We start from the raw sequence: 17,000 nt of genomic DNA on the forward strand, positions 1-17,000 counted from the left end.
GAACAGCTATTTATTAATATGGGTCTGTAACAGGACCCTAAAGCACTTCACAAATTTAATTAAAACATAAATTACATTGCTGCAAAGAATCAGTTTCCATTCAAATGGAACTCAATAGTTATCTGACAGTATCCAATTAGCTATAAGAATAGTACATCCAAATGAAACGCTTAGAAAAGCATGGGTAAGCAAAATTGCTCTGCAACTGATATTGTGCTTGGACCCAGTGATTAATCATTTTATTTCATGAAATGTTCTGTGGGACTTTTAATAAAGCACACCTAGTCATGATCTTTTATTTTCAGATGATCAAAAGATAGCAAATACCAGCCAGTAATATTTCTGCAGATCTGGTTCTCATGGAGAGTTACTGTCTAAGCAACAAGACACAAAGGAGCATAATCAGGAAATCCTTACCTCATGTAATGAAATTTTGCATTATGTTGTACATACATAAACAAGTGACACCACAGTGTTAAATAAGTTTTGATCACTTTTTTTTTTTTTTTTTTTTTTTTTTTTTTTCCCTCTTAAACACATAGCAGGAATACTATTCCACTCCTGTGTTAGGAACAGCTACCTTCAGGGAGCCCTTTTGCCCTTTGCATTAGTTTTAAAAAGGCTAATAAAGTAGCAGTCAGTCAAATATCTTCAAGACTATTTTAGCTTACAATTGAGAACACAAGTGACAGGGAATTCATATTGAAAAATTACAGTTCAGCCATCATAAGCTTGTGTGCGTACAAGAACCTGTGCCTTCTTAGGCAGAAGACAAGGCATAGGTCCAGTTTTCAGTTCTTAAATTCAGCAAAGCCATATGCATTTTTTTTAAATATAAAGCTAAATGAAAGATTCTGCCTCTCTGCTAAGCTAATCTTGCTTTTTGTTTATGTCATGAGAGCAACTAAATGAAGTACCTCACATGTGCAATGTGGCAAATGGCCATGAAATGTGCAGAAATCTCACTACTGCTTCCACTCACAGGAAATAATATTTCTGTAGTAAAATGGTGCTACCAATAGAATACTACAATCCTTTGTCAAGTCAAATTATTGAAGTTTTCTGAACTTGAGAACAGTTCATCCATCATAACAGAAATGATGTAAATACACAATTTTGAATTCTGCTTGAAACTCAGCTCACCAAGTGAAGCCTGTCAATCAAGTAATACGCTACCACAGTTAACCCTGTGAAAATATATTAGCTTGTTTTGAGATAGTCTGCAACTAGAAAATATAAATTACGTTTATTTGAGAAAAATCTGTCATTTCTTATAGAATAAATTAAGTTCAGAAAATATATCATAGCTTCTAGGATTCAATTTCCACTGTCTAAAATGGAAAAATTTAGATACTCTATTTCCTGACTATGCAGTTTCCATGGTCAGTTTCTGCAGAACAGGAATTTCAATTGCATAGATTAGGAGCAATTTGGGTTTGGAGTGAAAAAAAAGTTTAATACTTCATAGGCTCATTTTTTAGTAAGCGTGTTGAGAAAAGGTTTGCATTCCTTCAGTGAACTGGGAAGGACAGCTGCAGTGTCAGAATGGTTCTCTCCTTAGAAAGGAGAGAAAAGTACTTTAACAAAGATAGTTTAGTAAGCAGGATAAGGAAGTGGTAGGAGAACAACCTGCAATCAAGGCTTATTTAAGTGCTGCAAACTGAATTTGTAAGCTTTTCTACTCAGTGGTATATAACATTTCTTCTTGATTAATATCCCCGTAGTCTTATCATTATCTTTCCTCACCTTTCAGATGTAAAATGTTATTTGCAGGAAGATAGTTCAAAAGAAACAAACAAGCAAACTAAATCAAACCACTTCATTCAGATAGGCTTTCAGTTTTGAAATTACACAGTACTAAACTTTAGTTCCTGTATGTTAAAATTACAGATAACAGTCTTAGGAATCAAAAATCCATCTTAGAAGTATCTACTGTTTAATAATAAATAAGAATGCTTTCCTAATAATAATAAAATCCACCTTAAAAATCCCTTTTATTTAGGAAACCATCATTCTTATGTATTCACAAAAACTATATACTCAATTTAATTTCAATTATACTTAAATATAATTGAAATTCTTTAAACTATATCCACTGTGAAAAAACAACTTCAGAAATCCCCCATTTTACAAAAACTATGATGAGTTACAGTAAGTTTATACAAAATATATACTGACAGGGGTGTTACTTAAAATAAAAAAGATGTTTATACTTACTGTTACTATGAGCCAAGATTCATTTTCCTCAGATGCTTGCTTGCTATTATAGACTCTGTGAATAGTTTGCTTTTCTAAGCTCATGAAGGATGTGCTAAGGCTTAATAGGATAACAAGTTCAATTTTTTTTTTCCTTTGGACTTATCCACTTCTGTACTGTCAACCCCAGTTGGCAATGATATGCAGCATACATCTACCCTTCCAATCACTGAAGCAAAAAAGGACTACTGCTTATTTAACTCTTAACAGCTGAAGCAAATATGAAAAATGGTAACTCAATTCACTCAGGCTTTACACTTGTCAATTATGTCTGAAAAGTCTTAGCCAATAAAATTACCTATACTAAAATTAAAGATAAGAGAGAGAGCAATGTTGTTCACAGTCTTGCTCCACTTCTTTTTCTATTTCTGTCCCTTAAGCTCAGAATCTGATTAGTATATTTAATTCCATGAAGCATCATGACTGGTCTACCTTTAATCAGCCTACTGATATCCAGCCTTTTTTCCTTCACATGGTGTAGAATTCAAGATCATTATTTACCAGTATACACAAAATATGACACATACTGTTTGTGCTATATTACTGATACTGGAAAGATTTTATTTTTCATATGCTTATCCATGTCTAATACTAAAAATGAGATAAAAGAAGTATGCTTATGGGAACTGATAACAGATTTAGTAAAAATCTCACAAAGGTATTCATAACATGGGCTTACAGCTTTGTTAGTACTATGGATTTTGTTTAAACAACATTTTTTTTTTGTACACTATATTATTATTTCTATTTCTTATAATAAAAATCACAATGGACAAAATACATTCTCATTAGTTGACTGGCAAACTGGAAGAAAAAATGTTTCGAGAATTTTCTCTAGTTACTACTTACACTTTTTGCTTTGGTACCACAGCAGAAGCAAGACAGAAGAGAGTGAAAGATCATTACCACACAACATGAACAAAGTCCCTCCATTTTTAGTGGTTTCCAGGATGGCATTTTCTTAACATACTGTATTAACTTAGTGGTAAGAAATAACCTCCTTGCACAGCTGCAGTCTTTTGGATAAAGCATACGACTCTAATGTTAGGGAGCTGTTACGCTGATCATATTTCAGTGAGAATCACTACACTTTCTATTTAATTTCCATGCTGAATTTAATTTGGCCCTTTCATAAATTGCTCTGGTTGCTAAATAACTACAGCATTTGGTTCTTCAATTAGGTATTTCATAAATAATCTGAAAATAACCATCCTTCAGAAAATTTCTAGGGATAGGTATTTGCAAACTAAAACTCAAACTTGCAAACAAGTCAAATTAAGGCAATAAAGACCCAGGAAACCTATCATTTTAAATGATAGGAGATCAAAACGATTAAATTAATTTTCTTAAAGAAATGATGTTTGTCCCCTTTACTGTGAGTGGTTCATCTGCTGAAGAAAGAAGGACTGCTAGTTAGCTTTCAAAAATGTATATGCATTAAAAAAATAATTATCACCAAAAGTTACTAGAAATGATCATTAAAAGATCATTAAAATATTATTCACAAACTCAAATTACTAAAACACTGTTGTCTTTTACAACCTGTGCTTTTTCTGCCATTTTCATGCTGTAAAATTACAATTCTTCTACTTATTAGTGTTGTAACTACAGATACATATTTCTTATAAAATTCTCAATTAAAAAATCTGAATCAATATAAATATTGGTTATGGTCATCTTCTTCTGAGTTTCACAATTACAAACCTACCTTTATAGCAATCCACCTATATAAATTTCCTACATGAAAAAAAATACCAGAATGTAACTTTTATATGCATTTTTAGTTACCTTAATGTGATAAATGATTTACCTTCCTAAAATCTATATATTGCGTGATCCTTCCTCTTCTGTCTGCTCCTCATTCCTTCCTTGTTCATCTTTCTTACCATGCAATCATTGCAGTCCTATGCAAATATTTATTCCACTATTCACATGCTTTCCATTGTTCTCTTCTACTTGTATGAAGCAGCTGCAACTAGCCTTCCTTCTGTCCGATGTTTTATTTTATTTTTTTAATAAAATTATTTCTACCAGGACCACATATTGGCAATAGTGGTAGTCCATGAGAGCTTATTGTACTTCTCTGTAAAAGAAAATATTTAATGAAACAGTGTATTGCTTCCTTCTCATTTCCAGGTAGCTCAACTGATAAAAGTTATTTTCTTAATTTGCAGTTGTGGGTGAAACAAGGGAGAGAGTAAAGCAATATAATGATTTGTTAGCTGTTCCAAGACTGTCAGAAGTGCTTCTTGCTTTAACCTTGATGCCATAAAAACAAACAAAAAGTGCTGCCGTAGTATGAACACTGAATAGAAAGACGTAACACTTTTACTGAGTGCAGAGTCTGCACAGAATTTTGAAACAAATCTTGCATAGTTTATTGATTAAAAAAAATTCAAGTTGTTCTGAATAAACAAACTACCATTTCATAATAAATTAATTTTTATGACTATCATTGTATTTCCTCCTGTTCATTTGCATTTTTTATAACACTGCAGTGTCTGCATAATCACAGACTACTGAATTGTAATGTAATTAAATTAATAACAACAGTATACTTTTATAAACTTCCATTTTAAAAAGATATATTCTTTAAATAACACAATAAATTAAGGCACAAATCTGAATTATAGCATTAAATATCCATAAGTAATTATTTTAATTAACATATTGCCTTCTCAGTCTTACAGCTGGGGTTGGTATATTTCTTAGAACTGTAAATTCTTAATAGCAGTAATAATCTAAAAGTCTCAATTTGTATAAAACAATTTTATGTACATTCTCAGATATCATGCCTTTTAAATAATCTTTTCTCCTCCATTACAAATTATCAGAGAATGAAATAACTCATTGGCTAGGGTCAATAAATATATTATTATCTTGGTTTGGTTTTCCAATACATTATTCATAAATATTGTGTTATACCTTTAAATTCAGGATGACGTAACTGTGTAACTGGGTGAAATCAAACTGGAAGAGTAAATACTCTGTTTACAGTGTTGCTCATGTAGATAAAAAAGTACTACATATTTACCACTGAATGATGTTATTAGCTTAAAACTAGCTGTTGCTGATAGGACTCTCAGCAACGAACAGTGACTGGTGTTTTTTGTGCTGCATAGAATTTTTTAAAATGGAGACAGGGAAAAACGAGAAGGAAACTAGTATGACAGAACAGGAGGATGTAAATATAGAGTGCAGGCAACAGGCAAGGTTAGGCCTTTTTGTAATGTGACTCCTTCTAGTGGTGGACAGGAAAATCCAAATCAAACATTAAGAACATGATAGTGGCAGGCATAATAATTTGATCAAACAAAAACAAAGCATCCTCTGCAAAATAAAGTATTAATTTTTCCTAGTTGTTTCTTGATTCCTTGGGATGATCACTGTGCTATTACTCAGTTCTCACTCTTGTCTGAAAAAAATTGTAAAGGTTTGCATATTCACTTCAGGAACCAAAGCAAAGACTCAAAAACTTACATGGTTGCACAAACATTAGATAAACAGTTTTTTCTAGTTTATTCCCAATTTTAGCATCCACTAAAAGAAATAATTCAACTTAAAGAATTTGAATTAAATTATTTGAATTAAAGATTAGCATTCATTCCAATCCAATGTTTTATCAACTGGTGTGCAATAGCTTGACTTGGTGGTACAAAGAATGAACGCTGATTTCCTTTAATGAGAACTTCCACGACCTGCAATAAAAAGAAATTATTTCTGTTAGAAAATAGAATTATAAGCCATATGGAATCTAACACAGGAATTAACAATGATGATCAGTCTAACGTTACTGTCCCCATTAATAAATTACTACCAGAGAAATACAGGAAAAATATTTGGAAGAGTTGTTGAATTGTTGCATTTTTGAGCTTAAAACGTGCCCCAAAGGATACTTTCATACATCCGAGGAGATCATAAAAAAAGTGATATTCAAGTTTTTTTGTTAAGTCTCTGCAAGGAAGAACCACCAGATGGTGCTCTACACCGTTCCATAAATTCTTTTTGTTTTCTTTTATCATGTAGTGTTGGAGAAAATGTTTTGTTCATTTTCTGAGGCAGTAGCAAGCAACATGCGTGTATACTTTCAGTTTAGCACACTTTTGTAGTACATTTATTCCCAATTCTAGACCAATCTGCATATGTCTAGCTGTATGCAGAACTAATACTCATTTAAAATAACATTCTGATTGCTGTCAGAAATACACTGAGATTGTAGGTGACTAATTTTTCCTTCAAGTTGACTTACAGAGTCACAACACTTGTAACTGCTAGGCATTTGTATAGTGTTACAGGAAATTTAGCTTGTAAGTAGCTTGTGACAAAACCTGTGAAGACTGTATTGTATAAACAATCGTTCTATTTTCTACTCATGAGCTCTTTCTGTGAAAATTTATTTTTTTATCTTTTTAATTTGAATTTCATATTAATGCATAGTAACCTGCATTCAATACCAGAGTATTAAAAAACTAGTTCACGGAAAAATATTCAAATTAGAATTCCCAGAATTTTTACCTAAACCTCACCTCCACCCCTAACAAATCTGGTAGCATGCTTGTTTGGAGAAAGTCAGGTGATGAACACTATTTCCGCCAAAATGCAGAGCACAGGCTTGTAAAAAAAAATGGTCTAAAATAACTATAACTTGGATATCTCCCAAAAGGAAAAGTTGAACAGCTAACTGGTAAATATGTCATAAAATGGACTTGCAAGTGACCCAGTAATTACTGTGCTCCTTATCAGTATCTGCCTTCCACTGTTTATGTGTAATCTACAAATACAATATAATGCAACTGTAGTATGATAAAATGGAGAGTATACTTGTTTATTCAACTTGCTGAAAAAAGAAAGTATCTATTCTATGCCAGAAGTGATACAGTCACAGACTAATCAATACGAGAAGGAAATTAAATTGAACTTTACCTGTTCTCTAGTGAACCAGCGGGCATCCTCTATTTCATTCTTGTCAACTCTAATTTCTGTAGACACTGCAACAGCTAAGCAGCCAATCATTAGGGAGGAGGGCATTGGCCATGGCTGACAAGAGACATACTGAACATGGCCAACTTTGACTCCAGCCTCCTCTTCTACTTCTCTTCGAACAGCATCTTCTATTGTTTCGCCTAATCAAAAAGGGCAAAGAACCAACAGCTGATGAAAATACTCCAACCAAGGATTACATCCTGTGCTTTGAACTGACTCAAAAGATTTGAAACTGCACCAGACAATTACCTATAGACATCCAGTTCACAGATCAGGGCACACACCTTAAGCATGGGATGGTGAAGTCTAACAAGGTAAAAATGGCCACCAAAGCAAAATTTAACTTTGTAAGTAAAGTGTCATAATTTCTCCATCATACTGTTTATTTCCTGAATTGATAATTTATCAATTATAGTATGTATGGTATGTATAAGTATGTATATACAGCCTATCATCACTCTGCTTAATGCTTTAAACATTTAGTAGGAAATACATTGTTCCTTAAATGAATATGAAATACAGATTTGTTCATTTAAAAATAGCATTGTGTTAATTTTTAGGTTTTCTGTATGATTGTAACAGTAAGCAGCTAACTAAAAATCTAAACTAAAAATGTAGAAAATCTACATTTAAAATGGCAATAATAAGAAAATAGAGACTTAAGTAGACTTGCAGATTTCTGTACTGTATTATTCACTTCACCAGATTCATTCATTGTCTTAATCTAAATACTTCTCCAAACTTAACTTGCAGTGGAAAAGCTTATTTCTACATTCACGTAAGACTTTATTAGGAAAAGGTTCTTTGCTAGAGAGGGTGGTCAGGCAGTAGAGCAGGCTCCCCAAGGGAGTTCAAGAAGTGTTTGGACAGTGCTTTCAGACATGGTCTGATTTTTGGGTGGTCCTGTGTGGAGCCAGGAGTTGGGCTCAATGATCCTTGTGAGTCTCTTCCAACTTGGGATATTCTATGATTCCATGATTCTATAATTTCTGAGTGTACATGTGGACTATTGATGGTCATAGGCCTATATATGTACACATGTCCTGTGTTATAACCTCTAATTATAAATTCATTAGATAGTCCATGCATCAGTATGTGTTTATTTGAAGACAATTGAAAGATCCGTTCAAGTAGTTTGATCCAAATTTTTTATACACATCTCAATATACAATGTTTCTATACATCTCACCTTGTCCCATAAGAAAACTAATCACTAATATAACAATCTTTTCAGTCTTTTGTCTTTTCAACCAATTATGTAATTAACTTCTGAATAAATTTCAAAATACGCGGATGTTTCCTTTGCCTTCTTTACTAAATGATAGCCCAAATATTATTTTAACTAGCAAGTGAACTCCTAAGAGATAGAAGTTCTAGTGCAATTAAGTTCAACTGAACAGAACTGGTAAGATCAGCTACTCTTAAATTTTAGTACATATGCTTGAAATCAGTATCAAAAAGTGGATGATAAGAAAGAAAGCGGTGAAAAAATAAACCTCCTGACTTCTTTTAAATGACTCTTCAATCAGTTCACTCATGCTTTAACCACATTTAATTTGCATACCGTTACTGAACACAGTTCAGTTGTACAATATAATTATAAATTACATTATTGCTGGTGATTAAGATGTATTCACAATATAAGAATGCTTTACAACTTTTTGTAGCTACCAACAGTTTTAGCTAATTTCAAATATTATTGCTAAATACAGTTAGCAAAATCTCTTTTCTTTCTCATATTACAAAATTTCTACTTATCTTCCATAGAATCAATCAAATAAGCACGCACTTAACTTTAATTTATGCTTTAACTCTTATTTTTCCTATACTGAAATCCTATTTCCCAGATTTCCTATACTGAATTCATATCACCACAGAAAGTTCCTTTATATATTTTTTTTTCCACTTAAGTATATGATTTATGAGAATGCTGTGATGAGAATTGATGAGAAAGCTATTTTAAAATTGTTTTTGCTCATTGCTTTTTGCTATTAAAAAAAAAAATCAACCTCTGCAGAGTATGGTAGCTAGCATGTTTATTATAACAACATCTAACATGAAGAACTAATATTTTATTTGACATAAAACAGAAGAAATCTCTATATTATTTTCAGTGTACAATATGTGAGAAAACCCGTCGGATAAGGGAAAATGAAATTACTTACCAGGTTCTACAAATCCAGCAAGACAAGTAAACATTCCAGGAGGAAACCTCTTTTGTCTACCTAAAAGGCAGTGGTTCCCATCTGGATGGATGACTTGCATTATCACAACAGGATCTGTAATGGACATGAAAGGAATATATTACAACTTTTGGGAGACCTAAAAGCAGCAATAAAATTCAGGCTATTCAACACCAATTCGTATACAAATAAGATAACTTTAAGTGCTTGAAATCAAAATAGGCTAGATGCCCAGAGCAAGTTGTTATTTCACCTTTTTTTTTTTTTTTTTTTTTTTCTCCCCATAAGATACTATTTATTTTGTTTTGCAACATGCTTTGTGAGTGTAGCCAAGGTTAGGGCATAAATTACCTGCAACCCAAACATATAATCTGTTATGAGTATAAACAATACATCCAGCAGATAGCAACAATTTCAGCAACAAACACAATTTTCTATCACCTTATCTACATACACAGGTTCCTAGGTTGTACTTTTCACTACACATTGAAGAGCTAGGTATTCCAGTTACAATGTAAATACTGACTAACCTTTTCACTTTTTCTTCTGTTTGCTTTCAACCCCTTATCTGGTGGAGCATTTTTATCTACTTTTCAGTCTTGGTTGTTCTATGTAAATTACTGTTTCTTGCTAAATATTTTTTCCTATTGGTATCATTCATTTTGTCATGACTTTCTGTATACAGTTCATCCACCCTCTTCTTCCCTTTTAATTCTCTACTTTATTACATATACCAATGTTTTGTTTTTATTTTTTGTTACCTCTGCCTTTATATATTTTTCTCTTTTTAATATTAAAAGACTTACTTCAGCAATTGCTATAAGCAGTGATTTCAAAGACTGTTGTCCTGTGCGAAGGTATTTGGCACTTGGCACAATGCAGAATATGCAGTGCTGCTGTCTGTAAACTTTTTTTCAAAGAAAGGCATAAGTAGAAAATGCTGGTTCAGCTGTCCTTCCTATATAATCCCTTTCTTTCTCTAAACTTGTTGTGTGAGAAACTGCAAAGGAATGGCCACTAGTATTTTAGCAAGCTCCATAGCAGCCCATGAGAGAGAAGGACATGGCACAATTTTTTGATTATTACAAAGGTATGTCTAGAGCATGTAACAGAAACTAATTCAGAAATACAATACACATGCAATGGAAGTTCTGGAAAGAACTATAACTGCAAAAGAGAAGACAAAGTAGGGGAAGGAAAGGTGATTACCAAATGTGGTCACTAAACAATCCAAGAAAAAAAGGTAATTTTTCTCTCCATGTTGTTTTTCCATCGCTACCACGGCAATTTTAACAACCTCCGTTGCAACACATAATTAAAAGGGGTTATAAAATATATCAAAGCTTATATTCTGGGTAGAAATAGGCCTGGCAGTTTGCAGTTGACAATGAAAAGTCAAAGCCAGTGAAGATGGCTAATGCAGTTGAAGAGGCACTACAGAAAAACGAACACCATACCAAAAATTTGTTACAGAGCCATATTATTTCAAGCTAATAGGACTTTTGGTAGGTGAGAAAACATGCAGAAAGAATAGAAAGAGTAAAATGTGACCCTCTGGACTGTTTATATTGTTGGAACATCTGATATAGCTGCATTGTGATAAAGATTGATATTGTCACTGCAATTTCTGCCACAGAGTATAGTACAAGAAAGAGAAACCTGAATTTCTTAATCCTAAATATAGCTGAGACGCACATAATCTTGACAGAGGTGAACATGTAAGTACTGGGACAGAAGCTGAAATAATTAAAAAGAAACAGAGTTAAATAAATAATTAATGAATAATTAAATAAATAATTTAAAAGAAACGTGCATATAATCCCTTTTGACCAAGTTTATCTTACAATATCCTCACCTACTCTTGGGTATGATGTGTTGTGAACACCTTGGAGACTGGGACAACCTTCTTTTAGACAAGTTTTTTTGTAACCCCCTTCTTCAATCTTGGTTGCACTCCCACATGTTGGGCAGAATCGGTAGCGGCTGTGCCATGCTAGAACTGATCTAGCCTGGGCTACTACACCTTTTAAAGAATACATTGAAAATAATTAATATTCCACACTAATTCATTTAAGCCTTTAACATTACACAAAAAAGCAAGTATTAAAGTTCAATGTAAAAATCAAAGTTGACTATGGCTTAACAACATAGGTCAAATGATGCAAGTCATTTAAATCTTTCTTTGCAGCACAACATATGTAATACAACGCAGTATTATGTAGATACAAACTAATTTATTTGCTTGGAATATTAATCCAGACCAATACAACCTCTTTCTTACTAAAATTATTTTTCCTGGGTGAAGTGCCAGAATTTTGTATCACACTTTTTTTTTTCCAGATGGAAAAGGTACTTCCTACAGATATCTTGACATAATAATGCATTGTCCCAGATAAACTTGAGGTACAAGTGGAGCTTGTCCTTTATCCTTCTGTAAAGGATAAATTTTACAAAAATATTACAACTGCAGTTGTTGTAACATGTCCATTACATTGGACACTTGGATCCTGACTTTGCAACACTTGCTCTAACTTTTTCTTCTCAGGAAAAGTATCCCACAAGCTTCTACTAAGGAGATAGCTTAATTTCTTGTAATTAAAAGTCATTAATGACAGATTTTTTTTTTCATTTTAAAATAATGCACATGCATCAATATTAAAATACTATCTATTATTTGTAAAACCATGATGATAATAAATTTTACAGTTTACAGGTCACGGTTGAAGATGATAGCACTTTGCAACTGCACATTTTTACATATAGAATTATTCACAAAGCCACTGCCAGACTGTTAATTTTTTTTTTCCTAAAGGCACTGAAAATACCTGACTTTCAGTGAATACCTGAATACCTTTGCTGTGGTTAGTCTTTGCAGCAAACCTCAGTGTATCCTAAAGCATATTCTTCTGATCACACATTTGATTAGTGTTGCATTTTATGCATCTTACCTGCTTCCTTTTCAGTTAGCTGCAGTAGTGCTGGCATTGGTGGGTGAAGGAAGTAACAGTCCTCATGCTTCTCTTTGAATTTCTCAGCAGAAGTGGGATCTATGCTAAGAGCAAACCAAGCAACTAACCCATCGTCTTCTTCTTCTTCCAGAACCTTTTCATTGCGAGCAGCCATAAAATTCTTGTTGAACTGAAGTTCAACTCCAAGAAAAATCAAGGTGACTTCTTCTGTTTGACTCATATACCGTTCCACATCCTTGTGATACAGCCTACAAAGCTTGACTTCTGGTGGCTGGGACCTCTCTGTTCCCATACCTGAAGTAACCAAAGGACTTAGATTTGAGAAGAGTATGTATACGGTAGCTGGATGGCTTTGTTTTCTGCTTAGCCAGTTGGAATCTGTTCTTTTATCGCTTCTTCTGTCCAGAAGTGTCATGCTAAAATAATTTTCACACTCTTTCACTTCAGTTGACAGAAAATTAGGCTTCTGCCCGCCCTTCACATTAGCCAGCAAATTAGCAATGTGCTTGTACCCCCAAAATTTAGCAATATCCAGAGCTGTCTGCCTTGACTTATTAACGATGGACCTGTCACACCTACAGAAACAGAAAAGAACAGTGGCTATCAGCATAAGTCTGTGCAAGAAGAGTGTAAATACTGTATTATTATTCACAACATATACATCTAATAATATATAGGTGCAGGAACTTTCCAAAACTCAGCAACTAAGTCATTCTTTAGGCTAAATACTTACGGTATTGAAAAAAGATCTTAGTTCATTTTATTTTGCTAAGGTTAAATCCCACATCTATGTTGCACTCCTGGTATTACTTAACAAGGTTCATGCCTTACTACAACAGTGACCAATTAATTTAAATCCCAAATACTGCAACATGTCAAAAACAAACTAAAAAACACACAAAAAAACCTTCTCAAGACAGGCGAAACTTTGTAGACCAAGACACAGCTCTCTTCTGACTAACCAGTAAGACAAAATTCAGTAGCTTAATTAGCATTACTTTCTAGCAGCTACCAAGCTATCAAAGCAGTTATAAGAATAGATTTACCATTGAATAAGAACCAAGAATATGGCTTGTGTTTAGTGGTAGAAGAAGCACTCTGAACTGTGGGGAATGAGCTGGTCTATAAGCATCTCTTTGTTCTTATAACAAAGCAAAATGATACAGGTAGGAAAACAGTCACTTGTGGCAAATATTCAACTGTATTGAAAAAAAATCTCAGATAGGTAAGGGTGGATAGGGAAGTCAAAATGAGCACACTATTTTTTTGTTTGTCAATTTTAACTCAAGTGGCTAAGTAAAACAAAAATAGCACTGTAAACTATAAAGTACACAGTAGATGCTGGGTCATACTAATCAGTTTTTAAAACCATAGGATGCCAAAATATTACTAGTGCTGATACACAGGTAACTAACTGCATCATTAGCAAGACTGTTTTTACTTAAGGTTTTATATTTAACTGAATGGTTTCTGAGAGAGTTTGAGTACATTTTAGAAATGCATTCAGAGCTTAGCTTAAAAGCTTTTGGTGCTAAGGGAACTAAAGTTGCCCACTTATCTTCACAAATTAATTATCTTTAGTTTAGAATCTTACCTTATTTCCTACTTAATTACCTATTGCTCAGACACAGTCTTGTTCTGATCCTGTCTTCTACTTACTGTCTGCTCAGGTACACGCAGACTATGATGAAGCTTCTATTTCATGTGCTCTGCAGTGGCACAAACTCTTCAGATCACTAAGATCTTTCTTTCAGTCCATAAACATTTCCTGTAGCTTTTCTCAAGCATGGATGAATAAAAAAATGACTAGTTATCCAGGCTCAGTCTCTGGAATGTTACATTATATTACCTTCATAGTTGTATTTGACGTTCATGTTTATGCATCCAGCAGCTGTATTCATCTAAATGATTATTATGACTAAACCTGACTAAAATGAAATCAAAGAGGTTGAGGTAACACATCAGTAACTATATTGTCTAAGAAAATGGCCATGAAAAAGGCATTTACAAGCAGAAATTCACTCTTCCTTATAGTAAGCACAACTTCAGATCTTGTTAACCTGTTTACCAAACTGGTAAAATCTCCAAAATCTCAAAGTATTACTCAATGCACAGAGGATTTCAACCCAGAAGATCTGGCACAGTGAAGCTCTTCGGCTTGCTAGGATACACTAATTACGGTGCAAAACAGCAGTTCGTCTGACACTCCATGCTGAGCTCCAGCAGAAAGTACAGCATCTGCGTAGGGCTTAAAAAAAAGTATATCCTGGAGGCTGTGGAATGACATGCTTGAGATTACTCATAACCACAGAATGAGCTAGTCTTGCATGGCTCCATAATTAGGGTTGCAGAGGAACAGATCAGCCTTGATTAAGACAGATCTCAGCTGAACTCTCACTCTTATTATGAAATGTTTTCCATTTGAAACATGTCGATCCTAACTTTATTCAGGCTTTGGAAAAATCTTCTTTGAGGTTTCAAAAGCTTTGCAGCATTCTGTGCTTTTCTCAGTGTCTTGCTAGACTAGAACTATAGGAGTTGAAGACGGACAACAAATGTATGAAAACAAGCCTTTGACAAGCAAAGAACATGCATGGTGTCATAGTGACTTAATAAAAAAATATGACAGCTGAAAGAGGAAGGAAGACTTATGTAAAAGAAAAGCAGCACGAAATTCAGCAATCACTAACTTTGGTGTAGGTATGTCTGTCATATCCTACATATTGGTCAATATGCCTGCAAATGTTCTGCACTGTAACACAGATGCAAGTGGATTACAATTAAACCTTACAGAAAAAGCCTAAGCAGAACAATCAAATACATCAAACTTATATTCAGAACAGTGTTTGGAATGGGGTACAAATTTTGTTCTGTTCTGCATGTTTCTGTGAGGAGTGACACTGTATTTTTGAAGATTGATAATTTTAGGGATCCTTATATCTTTTCTACAATTTTTAGCAAATAGCACAATCCAGTTATAAAATGACACAAAGCATATAATTCTGAATTTTAAGCCTGAATATTCTTCCACTATCTGTTGATATCAAGTCTACTTGTCTGATGTCATATTTAACTGTACAGAGAGGAATTTAGGTCAGAACTCTTCAATGGGATCTACTAAACAGCTTACCCTTCTTCCAGAAGAATTCGTACAACATCAAAGTGTCCATTTCTTGCGCCATACATCAAGGCTGTCCAGCCGTTATCTGCAGCTGCATTGATAAGTGATGGAGAATGGCTGAGCAATGCTTTCAGTTTGGCAACATCTCCAACAGCAGCAAAATTATGCAGCTGAGAAATCATTTCCTGATGGAGGTTCTTTTCAGAGGCTGTCATTGTCTCAGCTAAGTTAGAAAACAAAAATACATGAAAATATATCAGCCCTTAGTAACGCAATTCAAGTAAACGACATCAGGTTAATGCTACATAGGTAACCCAACACTGTCACCAAATTGGTGATCTAACAGTAAAATTCTTAAAATTAGCATGAAATTGTTAATCCTGAACAAATCTTAGCCCCACACATCACCAGACATGGCAAATTTTTACCCTAAAAATCAAGACTCGTTTGAAAAAGGCTTAAGGAGAGGAACATTGTGCTATGAAATTGAAGCCTATTCAAATATGGAAAACACGTTCTGGCTTCTGATCAAACAAGGACACAAATAAGACCTTTGAACAGTACAAAATTCCACCCCAAGAAATGAATCTCGGTTGGATATTCTAGAAAGAATGAAAAATGTGAGACAGCAGTCCCCTTCCAGGGAAAAGGCCTGTGCACCTCACTCCGAGGCGTTTTTTTTTTTTTTTTTTGCTGAGTATATCTCTGCTCGGGAGCAGTGACAAATTAATTTAGTAACTTGTGCCGTGACCCCTGAGGTTTCGATCCCTTCAGAGGGCAGTCTCTGCCGCAAACAAGCACCTCCGGCCTTTCAGGGGCGTTCAGCGCCACCAAGCTCCGTTGTCCACCCTCCTCCAGAGGCCCGACATTTCACAACCCCCGCACCACCGCCTACCCAAAAGGGCCAAACGCGGCTTTTCGGCACGAACAACGCCGATGTCCTGCGCCTTAACAAACCCACTCCGCGCCCCGAGCCGCCGGCGGTGCCTGGCGCTGGCCGGGACCCGCCGGCTCCCAGCCCGGGCAGCCCTCGGAGGGGGGCACCGCGGGGCTGCGCTGACCGGGAGAGGGAGGCGGCGAGGGACGGGGAGGTGCTCGTGGGTGCACCGTTACCGTGATCGGCCCGGCCGCCGTGGGTAGCTGGGCTCCGGCCGCCCTTCCGCCGCCGTGGGGGCGCGTCCCGCCGCCGCCCCGCCTACACGGAGCATACCCGGAGCGGGCGAGGCTGGGGCTGGGGCTGGGGCTCGGGCTTCAGCCCTCAGGGCGGCTGTGGGAGAGCGGGGGAGGCATCGGGGCAGGGTGAATGCGGGAGGCAGCGTGAGGAACGGCTCGGCTCGGCTCGGCTCGGCTCGCGGGCGATGCCTGGTTTTAGTGAGGGAGGCCAGCCAGGCTTTATGTATTTATTCATTCATTTATTTATTTATTTCCCACCACGCTAGCAGAAAGCGAAACCAGGTTGTCCACGGAACACGCGAGTGTTTTTGCAAG

General features: G+C 35.3%; 1 protein-coding gene across 4 annotated transcripts; it reads right to left on the reverse strand.

The window, feature by feature from the left end:
- Positions 1–5,751: 5,751 nt before the first annotated feature.
- On the reverse strand, positions 5,752–16,773 carry NUDT12 (nudix hydrolase 12). Of its 4 annotated transcripts, none has more exons than XM_068667020.1 (7): positions 16,626–16,773; positions 15,522–15,735; positions 12,371–12,966; positions 11,278–11,445; positions 9,405–9,518; positions 7,180–7,379; positions 5,752–5,954 (listed from the first exon to the last, which is right to left on the reverse strand). In XM_068667020.1, exons 2-7 carry the CDS (start codon positions 15,725–15,727, stop codon positions 5,844–5,846), a joined length of 1,395 nt encoding a protein of 464 aa, XP_068523121.1. In that variant the 5' UTR covers positions 15,728–15,735; positions 16,626–16,773; the 3' UTR covers positions 5,752–5,843. The 4 variants fall into 4 exon arrangements, with proteins under 4 accessions (XP_068523121.1, XP_068523122.1, XP_068523123.1 ...); XM_068667021.1 differs by lacking the exon at positions 16,626–16,773 and adding an exon at positions 16,408–16,619; XM_068667022.1 differs by lacking the exon at positions 16,626–16,773 and adding an exon at positions 16,314–16,619.
- Positions 16,774–17,000: the final 227 nt, after the last annotated feature.

This window comes from Anas acuta, chromosome Z (genome assembly GCF_963932015.1).
Source record: "Anas acuta chromosome Z, bAnaAcu1.1, whole genome shotgun sequence".
In the NCBI taxonomy this organism is placed as follows: domain Eukaryota; kingdom Metazoa; phylum Chordata; class Aves; order Anseriformes; family Anatidae; genus Anas; species Anas acuta.